General features: G+C 46.0%; 2 protein-coding genes across 2 annotated transcripts in view; both read right to left on the bottom strand.

The window, feature by feature from the left end:
• The window catches only part of LOC142591659 (luciferin 4-monooxygenase-like), a 34,969-nt gene extending 13,301 nt beyond the window's left edge, over window positions 1-21,668 (bottom strand). Inside the window, exons 1-4 of the mRNA XM_075703949.1 lie at window positions 21,642-21,668; window positions 19,832-20,046; window positions 1,483-1,654; window positions 436-607 (exon numbers count right to left, since the gene is read on the bottom strand). Of these exons, the coding sequence (XP_075560064.1) occupies window positions 436-607; window positions 1,483-1,654; window positions 19,832-20,046; window positions 21,642-21,668 (586 nt within the window). The remainder of the gene's footprint in view (window positions 1-435; window positions 608-1,482; window positions 1,655-19,831; window positions 20,047-21,641) is intronic.
• A 159-nt stretch (window positions 21,669-21,827) lies between these two features.
• LOC142572575 (uncharacterized) overlaps window positions 21,828-27,271 on the bottom strand; it is a 39,023-nt gene continuing 33,579 nt past the window's right edge. Inside the window, exon 4 of the mRNA XM_075681792.1 lies at window positions 21,828-22,102. Within this exon, the coding sequence (XP_075537907.1) occupies window positions 21,846-22,102 (257 nt within the window). The 3' untranslated portion in view covers window positions 21,828-21,845. The remainder of the gene's footprint in view (window positions 22,103-27,271) is intronic.

The following is a 27,271-nucleotide window of genomic DNA, read 5'->3' as shown; positions in this document are numbered from 1 at the left end:
ACTTTCCGTTGACGGCGTTTATTCTGCTCAACTGATAAATGTGTGCGGAATGGGCTCTTAGGGCGGAAATGTGCCTTTCGGGCTCACGTAAGGACCAGCCCGTCAGGCTGGGTGAATCCGCCTGCACATGGTAAGCTGACTCTGCATGGCCTTGGTCCTTGGCAAGCTGCACCTGAGTGCAGCTTGCCATCGGTTGTGAGCTGTTCGACTGCGTTGCACTGACTGACCCGCCCCGACAAGAGCTGTAGTGAAAAACGCAGGAAACCAGTCGCCTTTTATCACGGTTGCGCACGTGGGTGTGCGACGGCAGTGTGCGCACAACGAAAGCTAACCAACGTGGAACAATCATTACGGTGGCAGCCGCTCGGTGCAAGCTACGCGGGAAATGTGCCTGTGATGGTAAGCAAACGCCAGTTTTTCACTCAACTACCGCACCGTGGAAGAGAGTCTCGAGGTTGAATATGTGAAGCAGGTCCTGGACGACCACATCTGGCGTAACGCTGCCGCCGATGCCGAGGGTACGCACGCTCGACACGTTGGTGCGCTTCACAAGCGGCGACTGGGTCACGATTACGGCGAACGTCGGCAGCAGCGGAAGGAACGTAGCCTGCGAACGCACCGAGTTTAGACAGCGGCTTTAGTGTTTGGCTTTTGTTCAGTCTGCATAGAAATAAGCGACACTTTCTGCCCCCTCCCCTTAACTTTACTTCTTCTGGTTCACGAAGCTACAGCGAATAAACGTAAGGTTGTACGCTAATGGGGGCAGGGGGGGGGGGGAGGGGGTACGAATAAAACCTGCGCATATTTACGGGAGAAACACTAACATGTGACAACAAGCGCATCTTCTTAACATACACACATGACATATGGCTAGCTTTTCTTAAATATACTGGTGCAGAATTGTCAAAGCTTTTCATAAGTATTTCTTCTTTTCTTTTCTTTCGCCTTTGGCTGGTCGTCTTCGCTAATAATATGTACAGCGTAAGAATTGGCTGAAATTTTCTTTCGTGAACAATTCTAGTGAAAGTACTTTTTGTGACTACGGGCCCTTAACTGTACAAATAAACTCCGCAAGTGGCGTCGCTAATCTCGAAAATTTGGTTTTCTCCATTTTATGCAGCAGAGATGAAGACGAGTGGTTGCATGGTCATCGGCACAAGCTGTAATGTTTACCGTGTACGCGTCGGCAGGCTCCGTAATCCCAAAACTTCTCTTTGCTGAGAGCGTTTCCTTATTGGCTGGCCTTCAGCAACCGCCACATAAAATAGGGATTTCTGTGATTGCAAGGTGATAATTTCAGAGATGGCCAATCACTAGCGCCACTTACATCGGATAAATTTTGTGAATACGGGACCAATTGACTGGGTGTTAACATAGTTGCAATATTTTTACCGCTATTCACAATGCGCAAGCCGGAGAGCCTCGGATTGTTCGAGATTACCGAGGAAACCAGCGAGTCGCACTGGATCACGCATCACTCACCTGGTACCTTTGGACGGAGGCGAGAAGCAACTCGACGCGGAATCCCGGAAGAAGCACCACAGTAGCGCCCTCTGCCAGCGCTATCAGCGTGAAAAACACGCCCGAGAGGTGCGTGCAAGGCATCCACTGGGCGAGCACGTCCGTGTAATGCAGGATCTGCTCGCCGTCGGCCCTGTGCCACCACAAGCAGCGCCAGCGTTTGCCTTCTCTCCCGCGTCCCCAATCATTGACCGCAACAAGGATAAGTGCTGGGAGAGTTAGTATTTTTGATGTACTAAGGCAGCGAAAGAAGACGCACACACAAGACACAAGGAATACACAGGACGAATGCTCGACATCACAACCGAATGTTAACGCTGATACAAAACCCGCAAGGTCTCATCCAGCGCGTACGCCATCACGAGGCAATGCTACAACCATCACGTGCTGCATCATTCACCGCAGATGCGTATACCACACTCACGGTTCAAGATCGGACTTGTACATGTTACAGAAAGTAACCGATTACAATTAATTCATTCAAAAATGTAAGGCATTACAGCGACCAATTACTGCCCCCACGAAAGTAATTGAGGAATTATTAAAGGTACTCGATTGCTTATACGTTACTTTTCTCGCAGTTTTTATTAACATTGTACAAGTACAGTAAATAGAACGAGCTAGCATGGCTTTTACAACGTGTCCTCTGCAACGCGTCACACGTTGTTCATCTTCGCTATAGCAATTACTATTCAAAAGAATTTCGGTCACCATCCCTCCTTTTCTTGTGAACACATGAGCAGCGACAGTAAAAACTCGCAACCCGCCGTGGTTGCTCAGTGGCTATGGTGTTGGGCTGCTGAGCACGAGGTCGCGGGATCGGATCCCGGCCACGGCGGCCACATTTAGATGGGGGCGAAATGCTTAGGTTTACTTATGTACTTAGGTTGTACTTAGGTTTAGGTGCGCGTTGAAGAGCCCCAGGTGGTCCAAATTTCCGGAGTCCTCCACTACGGCGTGCCTCATAATCAGAAAGGGGTTTTGGCACGTAAAACCTCATAATTTAATTTTTAAAAACTCGCTAGATATGCGCGCTGTAATGAAGGGCGCTGTTGTGAACACCTTGGTGACTCGATGCCGCGCCGCTCGCGTTCAGATCCTCTATAAAACGCAGCGCTTCATTTTTTGCTAGTGCTCGGAAAAGGCGCTTCCGGTGCAGAGCCAATGAAAAGCTGAAAATATTGACCCTAGCTGATTTAATGGCTTCAACATCCAAAGGGGGCATCAATGCCGCGCCATGGCAGCGCCGGTTCAATAGGTCGGTCAACATCTGGTCGAGCGTAACACGAGGAAACAAATACACTGAACGTCCGCGTTGGCCCTTAATTCGGAACGTGCACATTTGCAAGGTTGCTGCGTGGCACGACCGCGGTCGTTCGACAGCAGTTCCTGTCAAATTAAAGTGTTCAAAAGTGCGTCGGCTGTTACAGCTTGTCTTGTCAATAAAGTAATTACGTGTAATTGGTTACCGGGTAAAAAATAACGGGCGTCGCGGGGTAAATAAAGAAAGGTATTCGATCAATTATTAAAACTACCAAACAATGTAAGTAATTACCAGTAATTTTACATGTACTTCGTTGCGTGCAAGTCCGCTCTAGATACGCACACTCCTTTTCAGTTAAGGCGAGCGACGGTACACCGATGCACATGTATGTGGTGCAGTGCTCGGCGATTGAAAGCGATACTCGGTGTGCGTGGCAGCCGGCGCTTCTTGCGCCTCCGCTGAGCGAGCCAAGATGACTGATTGTGGTATACGATGAAAGCGAGAGAGCCTTTGTAATGCATTCTGATTGCATTTGGTCATCTATCGATCATCCAGCGCTCTCCGGGGGCCCGACAGGCGCCGGCCGCCATCCGGATGGCGTTTCAATCACTCAGCACTGCCAACATCCGCCCTCGGCGTACTGAAGCCGCTTGTATACCTTTGACGCGCACCAGACTTTTCGGCCTATGATCGTCAAAGGCAAATAACGCCGTAAAGCGGTGAACTCACTTGATTGTTTCCTAGAGGACGGCGGTATACACGACAGTATATTATTGCACATGCATGCCGCGCTGCCGCGTGATGCAGACTGCTGTGCATTAGATAAAAAGTCACCGTGATACTGCGCCCAGCCCTTTGTGACGGCTGCGACTCATCTAGGCTCACAGAGCTGCTGTTGCCTTTTGCCTCCTCTTAGTCCCTGTGGCCTGCCCTGGGGACGTATTCCCAGACGATCGCTTTGGGCGATACTATGCATCACTTTCGCATGACGCAGTACACGGCGCGTTGTATGATTCTCACAGTTTGGCTCAGCTAGCCAATCAGCGTCCTCCGAAAGCGATATCTCCGAAAGTGACCATTCGATGTCTCGAGTTCTCACTTCATTTATAAGTTGCTGCTTAGTTAGACTTTGTAAAGGACTATTTCTACATTACGCACAGTACCTACTTCCGATCCCCTTTTTTACCCTCTTTTTGCACCAGCCTTATATATAAAGGCCGTTGCCGCGCCAAGCCAGCCTCTTTGACCATTTCAAGGCGAGGCCTGCTGCCGGTTTGGCTGTACGAACCTTGCGAATACGCCAGGAGATCCCTCTATTGCATAAATCATTCATTCATTTCTCTGCGTCTTTAATGTTCACTGATTTGAAAAATGTCATTGGCACATTTCTGTTTTTTTTTATCACCTTTCGTACGACAAGCAATATGTGACAAAATTATAGATATTTGAACAGCTCGTTTATGGTATTATTACCTGGTCTTGCCTCCGTGATGGGCCACATAAATATGCTACATATCTAGTCGCCAAATTATGAACACGTGGTTATTTGGGTCATATTATTCTCCATATTGGTTTTGCAGGTTGTTCATGTTGCAGTGCGCTAGTCTTACCCTCTATGAATGCTCCTTTCCAGTCTCTTATCACCCTTTATTTTCTTCCTAACCTTCCTCGTCTTCATTACACGTTCATGTTTTTACCTATAAGCTGTTTTCAGGTTCCTACTGCTGCCGGGGTCCCAGAACAACATCCTCCTCGCCGGTTTAGACTTTCTCCTTTCGTTCTTTCTTTTACAACGAAGCTGTTGAGTTCCATAACGGTTTTTGTGTGACGGCGAAGGCCGGCGTGCGACGGCGTGGTCGATATCAAACTTAAATGCAACGCAATGCATGTCAGAGCGCCGGTTTTGCTCCGAAACGCAATAATCAGTGGCGTACGTACCAACTATTTCGCTTTTTTTTATTTTGTGTGCGCGTGTGGTGGTGGTGGGGTGAGGGTCTAGCCATCTCTCTCTCTCTCTCTCTCTCTCTCTCTCTCTCTCTCTATATATATATATATATATATATATATATATATATATATATATATATATATATATATATATATATATATATATATATATATATATATATATATGTGTGATCTGACCCATAGGTTTCCTTTCTTCTCGTCCATTACATAACGAGGGTCTCGAATCTGGCAGCATTGATGCCTTCAGGTAGCATATGTGGGTTTATTGACCAGTTGCCGTCACTCAAAAAGTTCACATACTCGTGATGCCTGCGGCAGAGAAGATGTTCCACATCTGCCGCCTAGGTTTGTCAGTTGTGGCGCTGGCTAACACTCCCAGCATAGTTCTAGTAGACAAACATAAATGCCCCAGAAAGTGAATGGGAAAACGGCACCGCGGTAGCTCAATTAGTAAGAGCATCGAACGCGTAATGCAAGGACGTGGGTTCGTATTACACCTGCAGCCAGTTGTTTTTTCATCCCCCTTAATTTCCATTAATTTATTATCTCTTTAGTTGGAATTAATAAGTTCAAGTCTTTCCCCTATCCCGTCCTTGGTGTCTTTGTTTGTTGGCTTCTTATTATATGGCTAATAAAGATCTGACCCCCTCAATTTCCTTTCTTCTCTCTCTCTCTCTCACACACACACACACACACACACATATATATATATATATATATATATATATATATATATATATATATATATATATATATATATATATATATATATATATATATATATATATATATATATATATATATATAAAGGCGGTCTTGAATACGTATATGAAACAGCTAGGGCCCCCCCCCATATAAGCTCTTATCCACTGTCAAGATACATTCTTGCAGTCGTGATGAATCAATAGCACATGTCAAAGGCGAAAAAAAAAAGATGCGCAACGAGATCTTTGTAACACCTTTGTAGAGCTACACTATATTGAAAGCATATTTAGAGCCAGCAACCAAGGAAGGAAGGGAGACGACACCACAAAGTCCGATGTACTAGAAATAAATTTCAGCATTGCCATTTGTTGGGTGTGTTGGTAAACTGAAAGCATATTTAGCGCCAGCAACCAAGGACGGAAGGGAGACGTCTCCCTTCCGTCCTTGGTTGCTGGCGCTAAATATGCTTTCAGTTTACCAACACGCCCAACAAATGGCAATGCTGAAACACTATATTATCACGTAGTAGTGACAGTGAATAATACAGCAGTAAAACTGTGAATGACGAAACTAAATCTTTATTGGGCGAACTTGTGCCCACAGAAAAGGCTACACTTAAAGCACAACGATAGCGGCGTACATAGTCGGCGATCGTCGAAATATGATCAACGGGTTTAGCGCCTCGGGTTTTATGCATCAGTCATCGAAGGTTCCAGAGTACTCGCTGCCCGCGTGTCTCCCCGAAAGTTCTGCACGATTCGTGTCGGACATTCAGTCAGATTACACAAGCTTCGGTGACAACAGTAACCATCGAGAGCATTCGAGAAACTTACGATACATGTGGGCGCGTCCTGCGCTGAGCGATAACATTTGTTAGACGGCGAGAAGCGGCCACCCGATAAAGATAAACAAGTACACGTGCCTAGAAAAAAAGGGAGTTAGAGAGAGAAACAACCATGACAGGTAAGACAGATTTATGCTCCATGCATGTAGTTCCAATCAGCAACCCCTTCTCTCTCTCTCTCTCTCTCTCTCTCTCTCTCTCTCTCTCTCTATATATATATATATATATATATATATATATATATATATATATATATATATATATATGCGCCTCGGATTGCTTTGCCGCCGGTATACCCTGTTGACACTGACGCCACGCTAACAATGGAAGTTGCACTTTTGTAAACATGTACATAGTTTCCCCTTTAACTTCTGCAGCACATGTTAGTTTTTCGTATGCTTTAGAAAGTTCTTCAGGGTGCCAGTCTGCACCCTGAAGAACTTTCTTTCCTTTCCTTTGAGTCCATGATTGCCGCCTTCGCAGCAAACTTTACCTTATAATATGGCTAGTTTTCTTCAATCTCGTGCAACTAAAAATCACCGAAAAGTGCCGTTTATTATGCAATGGAACTGCGCTGGGATTGTAAGTCGATTAGCAGAACTGAAATTATTTTTGAAAGAAATTTGTGTTCCAGTATTGGCCCTCTCGGAGGCTGGCCTACCAAGGGGGACATCTTTGACTGCATATGCCGCACACAAGAATTGCAGCATAAAGTCATTATCCGCTGGAAGTGCCGCCCTTTACATACGAAGAGAGATTCCTCATGTGGCTTTGAACGTCACCGATCTTTGCACCGATGGTATTGAGGTAGCGGCTGTGAGGATACGGCTCGGCTTCCGAACTCTTTCTGTTGCATCCGTATACGTGTCTCCGCGGAAGAAGGTAGCAATGGATTTGTTTCTCCAGCAGCTTTGTGACCGTTGCCCAGCGCCCCGAATTATCTGCGGTGACTTCAACACCCATCACTCTATCTGGGGTGACAGGAACACAGATTCCCGCGGACGCAAACTTGTAGAAGTTATCGACAGTTCGGACCTGTGCCTGGCCAATGACGGAAGTCCCACTTTCTTCCGGCCTCCAGCCTCAGCCACATCTATAGACATAACCTTGCATTCACCTGACGTCAGTGTGAAGTGGTCAACTGCACCTGACCGCATGGGAAGTGATCACTATCCAATTTTAGTGTTTACTGCCGACTTTCATATGCGCGGCGCTAAAATGAGCCATGTTGTTAATTGGAACAAATACAGGGAGCAACTTGCAAGTGTTTCTGGCGATGTGATAGACAAAATGATTTATGTTAAGATGGCTGCTACCACGGCGGTCAAGCTGCCTAACCATTTTCCGACTCCGGATTCAAAACTCAGGAACCTTTGCGCAGCGCGCAGAAGGGCGGAGCGACAACTGATTCGGAAAAAGGACGACAGATCCTTGAAGACGACCTTCAACAGGCTTAACTCTGGCATTCGACGCCATACGAACAAGCTCTGTAGGTCGCAGTGGGCGTCCTTTTGCGCTAGCTTGACTGTTTTCTCACCGATGACGAGAATTTGGCGAGTCATTGGTAGCCTTGCTGGCGATTCTCGTCCTAGTAAGCCTTTCGAAGCGCTTGCTGCGCAAACAGAAACCTCTCGCGTGCTTGGCAGAGGAATTTGCAGATGCATTTGTACGTGCAAGTTCAGGAATTCATCCATGTGCCTGAAACATCTACGTCTGTTATGGACGCTCCGTTCACACTTCGAGAGCTACAAACAGCACTCAGCAGCCTGCGGCGTCGATGTGCACCAGGTCCTGACGGCATTACCAACCAGATGATGCAGAACCTACCTCTGGACCACCGGAAGGAGCTCCTAAGCTATCTCAATCAAGTATGGGAGACTCGCTACGTTCCTCCTTCATGGAAGGTGGATTGTGTTGTCCCAGTGCTGAAGCCCGACAAAGAAATGACAGACTTGGCCTCGTATCGTTCTGTATCACTGACGTCGTGTGTGACTAAGTTCATGGAGAAGCTGGCAAGTAAGCGTTTATCTTGGTGGCTCGAAGATAGAAGGGATCTACCAACATGCATTACTGGATTCTGCACAGGTTTAAGGGCGCAAGATAGCGTTTTGGACTTGATAAGCCACATTGAACATCAAAGAGCTTTCGGCCTCTCAACACTAGGTATTTTCCTAGACGTATCAAAGGCTTATGATAGCGTCCTTCAGAGCTTAATACTAAATAGTTTGCAGGACATAGGCGTACAGGGCTATCTTCTGCGATTCATACACTCATTTATCGGTGATCGTAAAATTCAAGTGCGGTTAGGAAGTACCATAAGCACCGAAAGGGCGGTATCGCGAGGTGTACCTCAGGGAAGTGTTCTTTCCCCAATGCTGTTTAATGTTGTAATGGCTGGTCTTCCCGCTGAAGTGCAAAAACATTGCAGGCATATCCATATGTCGATATATGCGGACGACATTTGTATTTTGTTAAGCGGATACCAACACAAGCGCTAAGCTCCGATAGCGCGACAGGCATTACTTTCAGTTCAAAGTAACCTTCAAGGTGTTGGGTTGACCCTCTCGGGGGAAAAATCTGGCTTCATCATGTTTCCAGGTAGAGGAAGACGGTATGCGCGGCTGAAGATAGACCTTAATCAATTTTGCCTTCGTCAGTTGAAGCACAAGCGCTTTTTGGGCGTCATTATTGACTACCGTCTATAGTGGCGACGAGCTGTGGGCTCTATTGTGACATCACTATCTCCGCGTCTCAATGTGATCCGTAGAGTCGCAAGTGAGCAATGGGGAAACCACCCTTCTTCAATGATCAGGCTGCACGATGCACTAGTGACGAGTCGAATAATGTACCAGCTCCATTTAATTGCCCCCTCGCTATCACAGCTGGAACGACTTGAGGTTTTGCACAGAAAGGGCCTAAGGAGGGCTCTTGGCGTTCCGCAGACTGCTCCTAACAATGCAGTACTTTATGAGTCTCTATCGAGACCTCTTAGCCTAGTCGCTTCACAAAGGTTATTGATGCAAATTGGCCGCCTCAAACAGACGATAGCCGGGCAAGCCCTTGTAGAGAGCCTTCGAAAGAGATCTGAGTCCCGAGCATACTTGGCTCTTAATACTCTTGGTTACCTGGGTCTTGACGCTAGAGGTCGAACTAAGAGGTGGAAACCACTTTGGTCATTCGCGAGCCTCGATTGTTCATTGACCATTCCTCCCGTTCGCGCTAAGCGGAGTTCTCCTTTGGCGGCAACGCGTTCGCTCGTACTGGAACATCTTGAGACTGAATATGCAAGTCATCTTCAAATTTTTACTGATGGCTCTGTGGACAAGGTCAGAGGATCTAGTGCAGCTGCTTTTCACATTCCCTCTTTGAAGTATGATTGGTCGGTTCGCTTCACTGCAGTCGTGTCCTCCACAACGGCCGAAAGCGTTGCCATTGAGGAAGCTCTAAAGAAGCTACGGTTCTATACGCCTCAACCTGTTGCTATTCTTACAGATTCAAATCCGCCCTTCAAAGGTTAGAGCACGGGTTCCCTACTGATGCCTTATGTCTTAGCTCCCTACGCTCGGTGCGCAATCTCCATATCAAAGGCTTCTCCATACATTTCCAATGGGTGCCCTCGCACATTGGTATCACAGGGAACGAGATGGCGGACAGCCCCGCCCATAGAGCGCTGTCTGGGAATCCATTGAGAAAAGTGCCTCAAGATGACAAGAGACTGTTCAGGGAAGCGTTGTTGTGCCACTTCAGTTCTTTGTGGAGCTCACGACACAAGCCATGTGTCAGCAAGGGTCTCAAAAGAAGCCAAGCCACTTTACTGCTCCGCATTCGCACGGGCTCTGCTCTTACCCCTGCGTGGATGTATAAGACTGGCCTGGCGTGGTCTCCATTATGTTCAATGTGTGGTGTGTGCGGTGACATAGAACATTACCTTACGTGCTGTACTCTGTATAACGCGTAAAGGAGTGTGTTATTCGGGTCCCTCAAGAAGACAGGAATTCCTCATAGTTCTCTTCAGGACATTGTTTTCCCGCGCGGGAACCAGTTGTGTAGGAAGGAGGTTTCTCGCCTTCTTTTAAATTACCTGCAGGACACGGATTTGGCCTCCACATGGTGACCTTAGGAGTGACTATGTGTAGTTGTAAGGTCTGTGTCTGATTTGTATGATTTATGTATTTTAAGTGTCGCTACGGTGGACCAGTTGCCGGCAGCAACTGCAAGGCTAATCCCACCAGTAGCCTACAACCACTCAACTCAACTCAACTTCGTATGATTTACCACAAAGCTTGACGCGGAGAGCTCCTGCCAAGGGGAGCGGAGCGAGACGGCGCGCAGCGCGGGTGGGAGGGGACCTTAGAACACGCACTTAGAAAGCGAGACATAAGAAGGAAGAAGAAGCGTGTGCTTGCTGCGGTAAAGCTAGAGAAACTATGGAGCATGTTTTATTAGAATGTGAAGACGTCTGCCCAGCGGTCGATTTAGGCACCACTGGCCTCCTTGAAGCCCTTGGGTTCAGCGAGAGCCGTGGAAAAGTAGAGATTAGTAAGAGGCGATTGTAGGACTGGTGGAAGAAAAGTAGGGAAACGACAAAAAACGGTTACGTACAAAAGCAAAGTTCGCAATAGGGGAACAGAAAATTTGGTTGTGAGAGTTCATAGTGTTTTTTTTTTCTTTTTTTTAACCTAGGTAGGACATTAGGCAGTATAATAACAAGAGCTTGGTGGCGCAACCCACCGCCCCGTTCCAAAGGGGACGCTCATAACATCCATCCATCCATCCATCCATCCATCCATCCATCCATCCATCCATCCATCCATCCATCCAGGGGGGTTAGGTAGATGCCACTGTAGCGGCGGCAGACCAATAAACAATGGTGCGTTCTTTTACCTAATATGTTAATGGCAGGTTGACTTATTGTAAAATATTCATCGGAGGTTATACAGAAGTTCACATTCATAACTAGGTGGAGCATACTCAGAGCGGGCCCAGATGGCACGTACTGTAAAGATCGCGTCCCTTTCGGATCACCCGATTGCAATTGCAATAAAAAAGGCTGGAAAACGCGTCAGTGAAAGTGAACATTGTCATCGACAGATCTAGTTTTCAATCGCACATTGTGAACCATTACAGTCTAGTGTTGCCAATATATTCGGAAGCACCTCACTGAAGTGAGACAAAAAAGTCGCTCAAATTGTCGCTATAACTGTGAAGTGGATTTTAAGAACGTAGGTATTTTGAAACACTCTAATATGAGCTAACGTGAAGTAAATGATTTACTTAGACGTTTCACGTCGGTTTATAATGTGCGGGCAGCTGAAGGAAAGCAGTGTATTTACCTGCAGGGTGCAGAGGGCGTTAGCTTTACTATATATACATTACTGTATTTACTATAGGGTGGGCGAATATACGAAGCTAGGAATACGAATAGTTGGTGTGTAATATTTTGTTCGTATCCGAAAATCAACTATTCCGTATTTTCCAATATCAAGACAAACCAAGTATTTCGCAACAACCGACTGTTAAGATCGGGTTAGAGTTCTCCAGCTGCTGAACAAAGTATCGCAAAATATAATTATCAGAAGTGAAACAGCGACAAAGTTTTTGAAGCAATGCAGAAACAAAATCGGTAAAGCAAGCTTTGCTTTCAGTTTTGCGATGGAAGGGTGGCGCTCGTTAACACCCCTTGAGTTAGGTCTTGTACACATGCATAAATACCCAAGAATGTATGAGCGTGGGAAACTGCCGCCGCCGTTGCAGAATTGTTAGTGCAACGCTCACGTAATGCGGAGGTTTGTGGGTCCGCCTTTCACCGTCATCCCCAAGTTGTTTTGTCCTCCATTTCCCTTTACCTTCTCATTTTTACACCTCACTTAAAAACTACAAATAATTTCCCCTATGACTTCTTTTTAGTTTCTTCATTATCTGTTGGTTTTACATGGTTCTGACTAACTAATGTGTGCGAGCGTTATTACGAAAACGGTGCCCTTACATAACCGGGCCCCTCTATTGCCCTTCTTTTCGCCCAGTACATGACAACCGGCTATTTTTGCTTCTGGCGTGCGCCTTAGCTCCCGCCGTGGTTGCTCAGTCGCTATGGTCTTGGGCTGCTGAGCACGAGGTCGCGGGGTCGAATCCCGGCCACGGCGGCCGCATTTCGATGGGGGCGAAAACACCCGTGCCCTCCACTACGGCGTGCCTCATAATCAGAAAGTGGTTTTGGCGCGTAAAACCTCATAATTAATTGCCCCTTAGTCTTTCTTGCAGTCTAGTTATGTAGTAGCTTTATGTTACAACCAGTGATGTTTTCTTTGTAACAGACCCTTAATTGTGTCTAGGGCACACAAATAACTCATAGCTCTTTGTTTTTATTTTCCATAAGTTCTGGTATATTTCCACAAATATTTAATTAGCGTTTTTAGAATGTTGGTCAAACAGCAGCCTGCCATTCTTGGAAAGCTTGTTTCCCACCAGGCTCCAAGGGTGTAAAGCGACTATTTGTGCAGTTCTTTTCGTGACGGTTGTAGTGACCTTGTCTTTAAATCGATCTTAATTGTCCGTGATAGTTGACTGTGAAGTCCGTGAAGTGTGTTCCTAATTATACTGAAATAATATTCTTGCTATGAATATGTGCGTCTGCGTTTGACTTACCATATTCCATTTTATATTCTATGCTTACTATTCGTATTTGATTCGTATTCTAAAAAGTCTATATTCGATTGCCTAGCTCTAATATTTACATAATAGATTCTGACAGTTTACAATTTTCATTACCTTCAGATTAGAAGGTTACAAATACAGCATGATTCAAAAGAACATAAGCAACATAGTTTACGAAGTATGCAAATGCACTTAGTCTACATATTATCTACATTTTTTGTGCTTCTCGACGTTCGTGGTAGCAGAACTAGATTTTGCGGAACGCGCTTGGCCGCATGCATGTTGTTAACACGGTGATGACAATTACCCGAGCTTCGTACAAGTCAAATACCGCATTTTCGCTATTGATTACTTGAAAGCCGACCTAAAGTACTGATTGGTCCGAAAGCCGTAAGAAACGGAAGCGATTTGTTTAGTCGCGGGTCAACGAGCTCAGCCTTTCCGATATTTACGGCGTTTTCGTTCAGTCGATACGCCTTATTCACCTGCTGTGTTCCAAATCTGAACACAATATGTATTCCATTTGGTGTTCCTCAGGCACGTACCAAGGGGGGGGCTAAAATTAAGCGGCATACCCCCCGCCTTGTTGAGAAATTAAGCGATCTACTAAGGTAGAGAGCCAAGGCAAGAGCCAAACATGAAGGAAAAGCAAAAATTAACAAGTTTAACCGTTGTTTGGGAAAATATTTATGGATCAACATCTTTCTATTTAAAAAGGAAATAGGGAAAACGCCGCCGGAAGGAGAGAATAATTCCGTGTGTTTTGAAAGGCGCTTCTACAGTTAGTTATAAGTCTACGTCAGGCGGCTCACCTGACGTAGCCACTTCTCTGCTGTGCTAATGTGGGTGTTTTTGTAACCTTTTTAGGCCTTTTAGGCGTCTCTATGGCGAATATTGGCGATTATTCACATTTGTGCTAGTAAAAGTACCTCCTCCCCCCTCATCTGCATAGAAAAGCGGGGAATACGTACTAGAGAAATCGTACCTGACGTGGGCGCCATTCTGCGAGAAAACTTGACATCAGGTGTTGTTCTGTTGGATTTGTCAGTGTGCAGCAGACAGTGCCCGCTTTTACAAGTGTGTGCGTGGAGGGAGTGGGGAGGGGCATCCCACCAACCACACACACACACACACGCACCAGTAGATACGCCTATGACAAGCATGGTGTCCGGCACTCACAGGCAAATATAAAAACGCATCACTCGATGACCTCGAGCACTCGCTGTCACAACGCTGGCAACGAGAAGCCAACGCTTCGTGCTGCCTCTAGTTTCACTGCGACAACGCCTCTCATTGCCAAATAAATGAAATGAGTCTTGAAAGTACTGGGAACCTCAATTGAACTATTGAAGTGCCTAGTATGACAGACTAAGTAGCCCGAATCAATGCCCAAGTCGAGTATTGATAGACAACTTCACATGTGTAGAGGTGGGGAAGTTTACCAGCTAGAACCGAGTGAACCCTGTGGGCTATATACATGCCGGTTATGATTGCCCCGAAGAACCAATGTGGCCGAGACTCCGTGTGCAGCTGTTGGAGAGGTCAGACACCCTTGAAGCGGCTTCTGTAGACTCGAGTGGCCTTGGGAGGAACTCCGGGCGCCGTATTCCCAGCTTTCAAGGGGGGGGGGCATAAGTAGCCTGTTTTACCCCCCCCCCTTTCTGCGAGTGGGGAGGGCAAGTTCCCCCCCTTGCCCCCCCCCTCCTGGTACATACGCCTATGGTTAATAAGTGATTATAATATAAAAGCTTTATTGCGTATATCTAATTGAAGTAAAAAGCAACTCGAATGCGCATACTTTTTTAACCTTGAATTCACTATTTTTTCTCACGGCGCGTTATACCGGTTCCACGGCGGAGGCCACCTAGGCGTTGGTAAGGCTGCGCCGGTGAAAGCTGACGCCGTGATTCAGCAACGCAGCCTGCGTGGGGGCCATCACTACGAATTTGTTTTAAAACGTAAACATTAACGATTAAAAAATAAAAGTTACCTTGCGTATACCTAACCGGAATACACAACTTATTTGCGCGGTCTAGACTCTAAGGTGACTAGACTATATGCCTTTATTTTCGTTATGACCAAAAAAATTAGAGATCACGCGACGGTTACGAGTGTTTAACACGAACGTTTAAGCGATAGCTGGTTAACGTGACGCGACGGCAGTCGGCAGCGCCACCAGGGACTCACGAGGGAAAAGGCCGAAGCTTGACCGCGCCGAGGCAAAACTTCCGCGATACTGCGGGCTCAGTCGGAGGGGTTCCTCCACCCGTGATTCTGATGATGATGATTTATTGGCATTTCCTTTGAAACGGGGCGGTGAGAAATATTCACCTAGCTTGCTTGAGCTAATCAGGTATGCTAGAGATGCTTTTCAGTCCAGCATTCTGCCTACATTTCCGTATTTCTTTTAATCTTCCCTAAACACTTCTCTATCTGCCTTGTACCGTTATCTATTTAGTAAAGCAATGAAGGGGGCTAGTTGGTGAACGTTCATGGTTATATTGCGCTCAGTTTTACACAGACGATATTAAGTGAAGGACGTCCGCCCACGTCCTGTCCTTCACTTAATATCGTCAGTGTAAAACTAAGCGCAATATAACCATGACCGTTATCTATGCCTGTAGAGGATCCGGTCCCATGAACCTCTTCCCTGTTTTTTTTTCAGCCAGTACTTTAAACGTCTTTTGCTTGTCTAGACTGCTGACCGGTTAAGGCTTCCATCCACTTTAAATCCCAACGCTTATGGAAGGTGTACACTACCTACGGTTCTCGCTGGGTGAACACCTTCGCATCCCTTTAGAATGTGCTCAGTTCTCTCCGGATATTTGCTGCAGCAGACACACGCCTCACCTTGTTGCGAATGTTTGCTCGTATAGACCGTTGACCATTACACTATTAATATACAGATTAACAATGCAGGCAATCAAGGTAAAGCTGCAAGCATGGGCAGAAAATAATGGCATTTTGGGAGAACTTCAGAATGGCTTCAGAATTGCTAGGCGGATGATAACTTATTTGTCCTTTCTCTTTGTATTGAAATACCAAGAGTAGAAAGCAGACAATTATATGGGCCTTTTTAGACATTACAGGAGCGTATGACAACGTAGACCACAACATTTTGCGGGATATTCCGGAAGGGGAAGGTTTAGGCGATGATTGCTCGCAGCTTTTGAGAGAGATTTACCTAAAAAATACTGTTTGCGTTGAATGGGAAGGGATGAGGAGCGAGGAGAAAGTTTATATCAACAAGGAACTGAGGTAGGGGTGCCCTTTATCCCCACTGCTGTTTATTATGTACATGGTCAGGATGGAGAGGGCGCAAGAGAGAAGTAATATCGGGTTTAATCTCTCATGCAGACAGGCGGGTACAGTAGTAGAGCAGCAGCTTCCAGGTTTATTTTATGCGGACGACATTGTGTCGCTAGCTAACAAGCAAAGTGATTTTCAACGTCTGGCTGATATCTGTGGACAGTAAGGCAAGAATTTAAGTTTGAAATTTAGTGTTAGAAAATCAGGTGTTATGGTATTCAATGAACACAGTGAACATACAGTGGCAATATAGGGCCAGGAAATACCTCGGTTAAGAGAATATAAATACCTTGGTCTATGGATAAACGAAGCCAATAGATATATGGAAACACAGGGAAAAACAGTAACAGTAAAGGGGAAGAGAAATTCAGCCATAATGAAGCACAGAGCGTTATGGGCATACAATAGGTACGAGGTGCTCTGGGGTATGTGGAAAGGTTTAATGGTTCAAGGACTTACTTTTGGAAATGCGGTTGTTTGCTTTAAATCAGGGGTACGATCAGGACTCGATGGGAACCAAAGGTCAATGGGACGCCTCGCATTGGGCGCTCTCGTGAAGACTACAAATGAAGCAGTGCAGGGTGATATGGGCTGGACTAGTTTTGAAGTGAGGGAAGCTTCCAGTAAAATTGATTATGAAGAACGACTGAGGAATATGGAGGAAAGTAAATGGGCTGGGAGAGTGTTCAGGCATTTGTACAGAAGTTACATTGATTCACAGTGGAGGAAAAGAACTGGGAAGCTTACAGTCAATATATGCGGCCTGTATGGTGAGCAACACAGCAACAAAGAACGTCAAGTGGAAAGTCAGAAAGACTGAGATAATCTCATGGGTGGCGGCAGTGGAAAAGAAACCTGCCATGAGTAACTACTTAAGAGGAAAAACGAAATCAGGTAAGACACAATTTATAGTAACTCAAAGGGAAGGTCATTACTTTTCGAAACGAAATCAGGATGTCTTAGAACATGCACTTATAAAGCGAAAGATAAGAAGGAAGAAGCCAGTGCTTGCTGCGGTAAATCTAGGGAAACGATGGAGTATATTTGTATTAGAATGTGAAGATGTCTGCCCAGAGGTCGATATAGGAATCACTGGGCTCCGTGAAACTCTTGGGTTAAGCGAGAGCCGGGGGAAAGTAAACATGTCCGCAATAAACATTAGTAAGAGTTATTGGAAGATTGGTGGAAGAAAAGTAGGGAAACGACAAAACACGGAGATGTAGAAAAAGAAAGTTCAAAATAAGGGTTCAGAAACTTTGGTTATGAGAATTCATCGCGGGTCTCTTTTTCACCTTTTCTTAAACATAAGTAGCACATTAGGCAATAAAATAACAAGAGATTGGTGACGCAACCCACCGCCCCGTTCACCAGGGGACGCTCATAACATCCATCCACCCATTCTCAACCTGGCTGTGGTTGGACTGGCGGAATCCCTGCCACCGTCAGACAGTCAGTCTGTCAATTTACACAGACGACATCTGCATCTGGGCTTCAGGAGTAACTCGCCCGCAGGTTCGCGCAAGGTTACAAAAGGCTGTAACGATGACGTCTACTGATCTTCAGAGACAAAGCCTCGGAGTTTCAACAGAATAATGCTTATTAGTCGCCTTCACGCAAAAATTGATGACGGTACACCCGGTGTCTATTAATGGCGAGCCTATCTTGTACAAGAAAACCCACTGATTTTTAGGGATCATTGTCGACCGTCACCTTCCTTGGAGCACCATTTATCCTACCTAAGGAAGAGACTCCTTACGATACGTCATCTTTTCAATAGCCATCGCCGGAAAAACATGGGGACCGTCGGTGTGTTCTACGCCTCAACTGTACAAAGTGTTCTTCATGGGTTTCTTGCGTTACACCACTCTGGTGTTATCATGCACCTGGAAGACAAGTCTCACAGTGCTTGATAGCATGCAAGCTCAAGTGCTTAGAACCTGTCTAGGTCTACTGCGATGCGCATGAACCGCCGTAACCATTGCAGTCGCCAGGGAACATCCCATAGGTATGTATATCGCCATAGACATGCTTAGAACTAATCTTCGACACCTTTCCCGACTGCAGTCTCAACTCCTTGCTCCACTTTCGGAAATTAGACCAGAGGCAACTTTTTCGAGCATTGTAGCCTCCTGCCGATCTTCGCTTCCATGCGATTTCACGCCTGCAGCAAGATCACCTTGTCCTTTATGGTGTCCACGGCAACCACAAATGCGGCTCTCCGTTCCAGGAGTTGGAAAGAAGTCCGACTTGCGCCCTGAATCAAGTCGCTCCACATATACTGCATAATTCATACTCCAATCGAGTTCACATTTATGCAGATGGCTCTTCGACTATAACCAGTTCTATACTAGTGCAGTGATTATTACGCCGACATTAAATTGCGAGAAGTTCAACATCAGCCATATCACATCCACAGGGTTCGAACTTGCCGCCCGCCGTAGCACAGTGCCTTATTGTGCATCAACAATCAACAAATCCCTGGGCTATATTCTTTAACTCAAAGGCAGCCCTGCAATTACTCTTACCAGCTCTGCGCCACGGCCCACATGAACAATCGGGGGCAGAGATACAATTACACTGCCATCAAGCGATGGGCACGACATGACTCGACAGGACATGGCTCGGCGTACATGATCTCGAGGCGTACGCCGCGGCTCGAGATTATGCCCGCCGAGCCATCTCCGACACACTGAGAACATGGGGCAACGGCTGTCGCGAAGAGGGTAGACGGATATCCAAGAAACATTCGCAGATCTTGGCGCACTACAGGAAGCGGAGTAATCACTAGCCGCCCGCACACAAGTGCTTAAGTAACAAGCGGTGACCTGGAGAAGACTCCAGGCTAGAAACCTCCCCGCGTGGAACACTACTGCACGCCAGGTATCCAGGGACCTAGAGCGGGACGGCAAGTTATGCCCGTCGGACACGCCAAACTCCCTGCGTCACATGGTGCAGGGGTGCAGGACTAACTCAGACGTACCACCGTCATCACCATTCACCACGCGAAACCGAGCAGAAAGAAGCAGAACAAGAGGAAGAGTCAGAAGACCAGCAGGAGGCTCTGCTGGTTGAAGACCAGCTACGATTGGTGAGCAGGGTTCGGGTGGCGGCAGCGAGCCAAGGCTACCTGGACTGAGAGGACCACCCACCGCTGGGCGCAAGTCAAAGAAGCCTGGTCAAACAATAAGCTTTATCTTCTCTCTATCTTATGTTTTTCGGAAATTTACGATTTCAAAGAGTGAAACCATCCTCTGCAAGTACACGCAGCAGCATTTTATTGAAGGAACTAGTTAAATAAATAATGATGCCGGTAAACTCAAGAGCGGAATCCACATATCATCGTTCAAACCAGTATTCAATGTAACAGCGTTAACATACTCTTGTGAATAATTCTATAAATGTACTTGGTGTAACCCCTTTCCAGCTTTGATCTCGTGTGAGAATGGCAATATTTCTAAATAAATAATACTAATAAGTCCATTCTCTGCGCAGAGATTGTCGTCATATCGTGCACGCTGCCAACAGCAGCGACCGGTTGGTGCTTGGAGTCGAACGGCATCGCTCACCCGCTCTGGACGATCTGGCTGACGAAGTTGAAGTGCGAGGAGACGACCCCCTTGGGCAGGCCCGTTGTGCCGCTCGAGTAGAGCACGGTCATCGGTGTGTCTCGAGGGTCGGTGCGCGGGGGCCGACTACCACCGTCCGTCCCGGCGGCGCGTCCCTCTTCCAGCAGATCGCTCAGAGTCGTGTAGTCGGCGCTCTCGCCGAACAGGAACACTTCCTGGGCACCAGATGGGAACGACGCGAGATGTCAAATGCTTCGGATTTGAATAACCACGAAGCAAGACGCAATGTTTCCAGTGCCTCCGGGATAAGTTAGGGTTCCAGTCAGGGATAGGCGTATTCGATGCCTTTGTGCCATATGGATTTTCTATCAATATTGACCAATTTTTTTTTTGAGACAGCGTCAAGTAGCGGCCCTGGTGACGCGCCAATGGAGCATCGCTTGTGTAGCTCCGGACGGGACAGAAGGAGTTTAATGTGCGAGCGGCCAACGTCGCGTTACTTTATTCATTCAAAACACTTATGCGCGTGGTGTAACTGCAGTCGCCAACTTTCCTACAGGAAGAAACAATGAAGGTCTTTTTTTTAATTCTTTGAGCGTGAACGTGTGCCTGAACGTGAGATCACAAAGATGTAACGCTGCCGTCACCGTTCAAGTGCAGGCAAAAGAGAAAAAAAAATCTACAAACTCTAGTGGCGTGAATTTTCTCCGAAGGCCAGAATGGTACACGTGGCTCAATTTCTCAGGTTCTCAATTATCTCACCGAGGATAATCGTTCAAAATTCGAAGAAGTTCAAAGAAGCGAAGAGGCGAAGCGGCACTTCGCTATTTTGCCGGTACTGCCATGCCTTTCTACGAACAAAAAAAAAAAAGAGAAATCCTCTTGCTATGCAGGCCGAATGAGTTACCGTGCAACTACGCCAAAATATTTCGTAATTTCTTGCATAGTTCCAAGGAACTTGTGCAAAGAACACTATAAGGAAGTTCGAGCGCTGACGGCCTCATTTGTCCTTACGATAAACTAGCCTTGGTAATTAAATCATAGCCCCGCTTCCTATGGTAAATATGTTTACGCAAGCACTTCAGACGTGTTCATGCCATTTACAATATGTTGGCACCATACATATATTACGATCAGTAGAGGCTGCTCCTTCACTCAAATTCACTCTGACAGGTGTTTGAGGTTAATTATTCATTGCGCAAAGGAACCCGGATGAATACACAAAGAAATCTGCCTTTTTAACATTCGCACCATAATTGCGTTCCATTGCTTGCAACGCTAATGCCTTCTCCGCAATGCACGCACATAGTGGCGCGTCTATAATTGCCTCGCTACATGTGCATCGAGCTGCATAACATTTCCACACTGTTCTATCACTACAACAGAAGTGCCGTGGTGCAGTAGTTAGAACACGTGACTCGCAAATTGAAAGTGATGAGCTCGAACCACGCTCTGGTACGAGGATACTTATTCTGTTAAATGGCATTTTTTTATGCCAAACAGCGACACACATACATCCTCAGCTAGGACCGCGTTTATGATAGAGAAATGGTTATCGCCTGTAAATTATTTCATGAATTGTTATCCTGCGCCATATCTCTTCTCTATAGATGGCACATAGGTAACAATTGATTTATACATTCCATGGCAAGCAACATCGTTCGTGTCGTAGATCACAAAGGGCGCGATTCCGCTTGGTTTAGGTATATCACCTACAAACAGTATGCAGGATGGCGCTAGAGAGCCCGCAAGCTTTTCCATCTTTTAATTGGATAAACTTAAAGTACGTGTTGGAAGATTCAAGCTGCACCAGCTGCGATCTGTAGTTCTCAATCATTGTTTTCATTTTCTCAACCATAACAAGACACAGCATTTGCTTCGTTTCCTGAAATGATACGATGAGGGCTATTCTCGAAGTAAATCCAAAATACCGAAAATCTGGTTTATCAAAAGTTACAAGACATCGCAGGCGCCTTGAGTCGTATTTTGGAAAGGATTATCACATCGTATACTATCATATATGTTTTTCAAGTATTAGCAATAGGGCTGTTCTAGGGATTACGACATGTGCCGAGGGATGTATAATATCAAGCGCGGTATATCCTTTCCAGGTTAAATAAGTGCGCCGTTTGTATTTGGCAAGCTGAGCAGGCTTAAAACTTGCCTGAATGCTGGGCACAGATTCCTTGCACTCTTCGACCTTGGGCGCAAGCTCCGGCTCAGTGACTACAAACATGGGTCGCGAGTCATCCAGCTGGTAGAGGAGCTCTCCTGCAATGACGTGCGCAACTCTTGGGTAGCTTAACAGGCATCATAAAAAGACACACCAACTCTGCAGCCATGAGTCAATGAATACGCCAAGCAAATCCAATATCACACGCTTCCTTATAGCCGGACCTACTAAACTCAGTAACCTGGGTGTCGAATAGAAAAAAAAAAATACCGCTTCGGTTCGGGTTCAGCGCGCACCGATATCGTTCCGGTTCAGTTCTGGTTCTGAGAAATGAAAATTCATACCGATTCGACCCGCTAAACATTATCTTGCTCTATGGCGACCGGAGTCGTGGAAAGGTGCCCTCCATTCTATTCCCACTCCATTACGAAGAGTGGAGATCCCTTAATTCCACTCCTTTTAATTCCTCGGAATGGTGAGGATTGGCCCTTTCCCACTCCTGGAGTGGCTGAGCTGAACCATTTAATTCCTCACATTCCAATAAATAATACTCTTTCCCCATAATGGTTTACTAATCGCGCTTGCGTGCCCCATAACTAAAAACGTAATTCTGAAGTTTCAACATTGTTGAAAAATAGCGTTACGGGCACTTTTTTCTACAAGAAACATATTTTGCGGCCTGATATTTCTACAGTTTGTTGTTGCTTGTAATCTTCCTAATGTTTACTGATTTTAAAAGAAGCCTTTTGCCATTTTTGGTTTCGGCAGCCTGTGCCTATTTGCTGTGGAAACAATCATGAGCCCTCAAACGAAGCATTGCGTGAACACTCGTATGGTATAACCGCAGAGCACATGCCTGGTCAATACAGTACCCATGCTTAAAGGGAACCTCATTTCAGAAACCCATATACAAGATACCTACTCAAGACAGTTACACGTGCAATAGGACTAGTCAAAACGATGAGCAAAACGTGAACAAGATGAAAGCGGGACCCAACATTTTGACGAGTGGAAGTCCTTCTTTTAAGGCCTTGTAAAAGGCATGCCTACTTGTCGAAACGTTGGCTCCTGCTTTCACCTTTTTTCACGTTTTGCTCAACGTCCTGAATTTCCATCTCCTGCATTCCTTGTGTTTTCTCGGGACTAGTCAAAGAAATACGTAAAACATGATTGCCTAAAAGGTTATTGTCTTGCTTGTCAAAGAGCACAAACAGCCATATTTCAGCTGCGCGGCTTAGAAGTCACGAATATGCGAAATGTTTGCAAAATATATATTCAGTGCCCCCCCCCCACATCTCTCTCTCTCTGTGTCTATCTTTTCATCGAATAAAACGAAGGGATATAGCAAAGGTTCACTCTCTGGGAATTCCTTCAGAACAATAGTTTAAAAAGCTTTTTATAATGATTGAGGCCTTCATAAGTGAAACTGCTTCGAGGTGTTTGCCCGGTTTTTATTCTATTTACGATTACGCCAAATAGGACGATAATTTAAGACCTCACCCCCCCCCCCCCCCCCTTGGTGCACCGAGTTTTCAAATTAAGTTAGCTTCACTTTTCCTGCACACGTGTTCACATTGCGACGCCCATGCGACAGCACCGATTTTTCTCCGCTGCAGCCACAGCATGTGAAACAGGCTTTAGGCGGTTCAGGGGCGCTATAACGTAAACCTATTCCAAACTTTTCTATAGCCAATTTTGCAATGAGCGCTCCTCAATTGGTCAAGGACTTTATGGGGCCACCCCCACTTCGCCGATCTGCCACGCGAGGTCACGAAAACCGCGATCGCTCCACATCTGATATGACGTGTACACGTTGATTACGCATGATTAGACTAACCAAAAGAAAAATAATTATTTCCGATTCAAAGCCTTTTCGCCTTTAGTCCTCTACTATTGCTCAAACTTTTCGGACTGCGCCCACTTCGCCTGTCTGTCGCGCGACGTCACAAAACTGTGAAAACTCGCCGCGTCAACGTGACGTGTATGCATTAAAGTCGCATTACTGTGCCGAACAAAACTGAATTTTTTTCTGAACAGCTGGAGACTTCCCCCTTCCGAAAGGAATAGAAGATGGCTGCCCGCCGATCACTCACAGACTGGCTACTCGGACTTGCCGGAGAACATGTGTTTATTTGCGCATAACAAAACTTCTTGCGAGGCCGTGTAACGTTATCGAGCCCTTTCGGCACGTTTACGACGTCGCTCAGCCAACTGTGTTCTTTGCTGAGGATCTGTTTTAGCGGCATTCTTAACTTTCCTTTGCACGCCACCACGATTTTCGACCAGCCACCGCAAGCTAAGTAAGGGGAAGCGGACAAATCGCAGACGCCGGCACCACCCTCTTCATCCGGTTATCCATTTTCACCGCGCTGGCTCGGCCCCATCAGTACCCTCTCCACTTGGACGTGCTCCTCACCTCTTGTCAGCCAATTAGGTACGAAAAATCTCTCAATGTAAGCAATAGTATTCGTTTTGAATACAAACAAAAGTCACCTATAAACGAGGACAGCGTTTGATTTGGCTGTTCAGACAACGCTGCGGTTCACCGCCTGATGCTTGCGTCGGCGGTTACGTAAATTTGATTTCAGGAGATCGGAATAAAAAGATATTAGAATAGCTTTACGTTATAGGGCCCCAAGGCTCGTTTTCTAAGTAAGATCGACTTGTTCCAAAATCTGTAATTCACCGAAATTCATTTGCTTAAAGCAAATCCTACGTCGTTGTGTATGAGTTGCATCCAACTACGTTATTCTGTCACTTTGAGGACTAACATGAATACGAAACGCATTGATATGTTTTGCAAGGCGATCTTTTTTTTTGTTTCGCGTCTGCTGGCATATTAACAGGCGCAATTTTTTCCCGGACAGCTGTCTGATCTTCTGTTATAGTGCATTCTTCGTAGATACTCGACAACGTGCCAAAAGACATGACACGGGTTCCAAATCACCGTGGACTCGCGCAGGGAGCAATCGTTTAGTACGTCGTCTTCGGCCTCTATCCATCAGTTATATCGTAGGTCAAGTGTGCGTTTGTTAAACCGAATCATTCTTGACAACTAAAATTTACTTTCTTTAAACGCATGCTAATCTTGTAACGCAGAAATGTTCCCAAGTGTACAGAAATGTAGAATGTGCAAAAGACAGCGTTGTTTATAAATACCGCGCCGAGGCAGTCACCCATATATATAGGTAGATAGTGAAAGAACCCGTGGGAGAAATACAATGCATTGGCCAAGCCTAATTTAGTTTAAATGGCAAATTAACCATTTTTTCATTCTCGCTTAGAATTAACATTTAGCGTTCCAGGACTATGTACCCATTCCATTCCCATTTCCATTCCGGAATCTCGGGCTCCCATTCCATTCCATCTGTCCCATTGGTGCCACCATTCCATTTCCATTCCGATCCAGGTGTTTAAATAATGTGGAATGATTCCGGAATAAATTGAACTCTGGAGTTGCTACTCCACAACGCTGCACAGTGCTGTCGACTTGTCCGCATGGCGCATGCATGCGCAAGAGTTGTCGGGAGGTACAAGAAATGCGCTCTCTGGCACACGGGGAGGCAGAAATCAATGTACTCGCATAAATATGCCATTGAAGTTTAATGTTGCACAGCTACAGCAACCATACATACAAAAACGGTCATCCTGGGCAGTGCCGGCGTTGCAAGAGTGTGCGGCCCGGCCGCCTCGACGCGTGCATCGCTGCACTGCATCTTTTCCGCGTGTCCTTTTATTGTCATCTGCACTTAGTACAGGCAAAACAGTAAAAATAAACTGGGCTGTTCGAACAGCAAAACTTTCGAATCGAATACGAGTATTCGAGAAAAATTACCGTTGAATATCGAAATATCGAATATTTCCATTTCTACAAAAAAGTGAAATAAAAAGTTTCATGGATTGGTGTCGGAAACAAAGGGCCTGTTGAAATTATTTCATATATGTATACCGTGATACCGATACGATCACATGTGCGATGTCAATCAAAGTAATAAAAAGAAGGAACGGCACGCCCCTAATGTAGTGTAGTGCTCGTTGAAAAAGTTAAGTGCAATACTACAGCGCCGCACATCGTTTTGAAGGAATCCAAACATGGTGAGATTGTGCGAATAATGAAATGTTTTATCTAAATCGAGGCAGCAAATTCATAGGCTGCCTAAGACGAGGCATCTACTTACCAACAGCTGGTACCTATTGTGCATAAGCGATCTCCATGTGTTTCTTTTTTTTTTTCAGGAGCTCGATCGCATGCGCAACAACTGCGGTGCTGCTAAACCAGAAACATTCATACGAGTATCAGTATGCATCAGCCTTTCTCCCTGTAGGCTGCAAGAACTGTTGCTGTCACTTATAGCATTCTAACAAAACGAACGTTCGAGAACTTCCAATAGTAGACTTTCGAATTGAGTTCGAATAGAAAAACAAAGAATAGACAAACAAACAAAAAAGACAAACAAAAACAAAGAATCGTACTTAAACTTCAGAATATTCGCACACTGCTAGTCGAAAATAGTCTTCCTGGGCGTATAAGCGTATGGATTTGTAAACACGAGTTCTCACGGTCACAGCCTAATTATCGTAAGTTTTTTTTTCTTCGCAAACGCACATTGCAATTAAGCGACATAACAGTGCAGACATAACATTGCAGGGTCTGGCCATGTCTGACCTTTATCACAAGTGCAAAAGCGAACGCTTACGAGACATACACTACTCGCATGGCAAAAATGCTTCGCACTCGCTACCGAGGCTCTCCCCGCTTTCCTTTCAAAGACTCCCCGTCGTGCCGAGGTGGCGCGAAGAGTGGGCGCGGTTCGGAGAACGAGCAGCACTGCAGAAGCAGGCAGGTGGCGTGGAAGTGTGACGCGGGTGCTCTGTGGCGTGGCGCCATGCGTCTAGCGGCGTCAACTTACTTTGCCGGAGCTTCGATATGTCACCGGTGCTTCGGGCTGATGCTACATGAGCGTACGTAAAGCTGGCACGCGTGTATTGTGGTGGGCGGGAGGGTGGCATTGGCCTTGAGCATACGGCATAGATCCAGGAGTTGACATGCCCACATCGCGAACAGCGGCCACGCATTTGCGTGATAGGTTCTTTTTTTTTCTGTTTTGTACACACGTTCGAAGCACGATGCACGCCGCTTGGATGAACATCGCCGCGATTTCGGCGATGGCTTTTTAGAAAATGAGCTATCGGAAAGCAACCGATGCACCCTAATAAGAATCAATAAATACTTCTTTTTCTCTACAATATAGAGAAAAATTGTAGAG

Source organism: Dermacentor variabilis, chromosome 1 (assembly GCF_050947875.1).
Source record: "Dermacentor variabilis isolate Ectoservices chromosome 1, ASM5094787v1, whole genome shotgun sequence".
Classification (NCBI taxonomy): domain Eukaryota; kingdom Metazoa; phylum Arthropoda; class Arachnida; order Ixodida; family Ixodidae; genus Dermacentor; species Dermacentor variabilis.
This window is presented reverse-complemented; position numbering and strand designations above follow the sequence as displayed.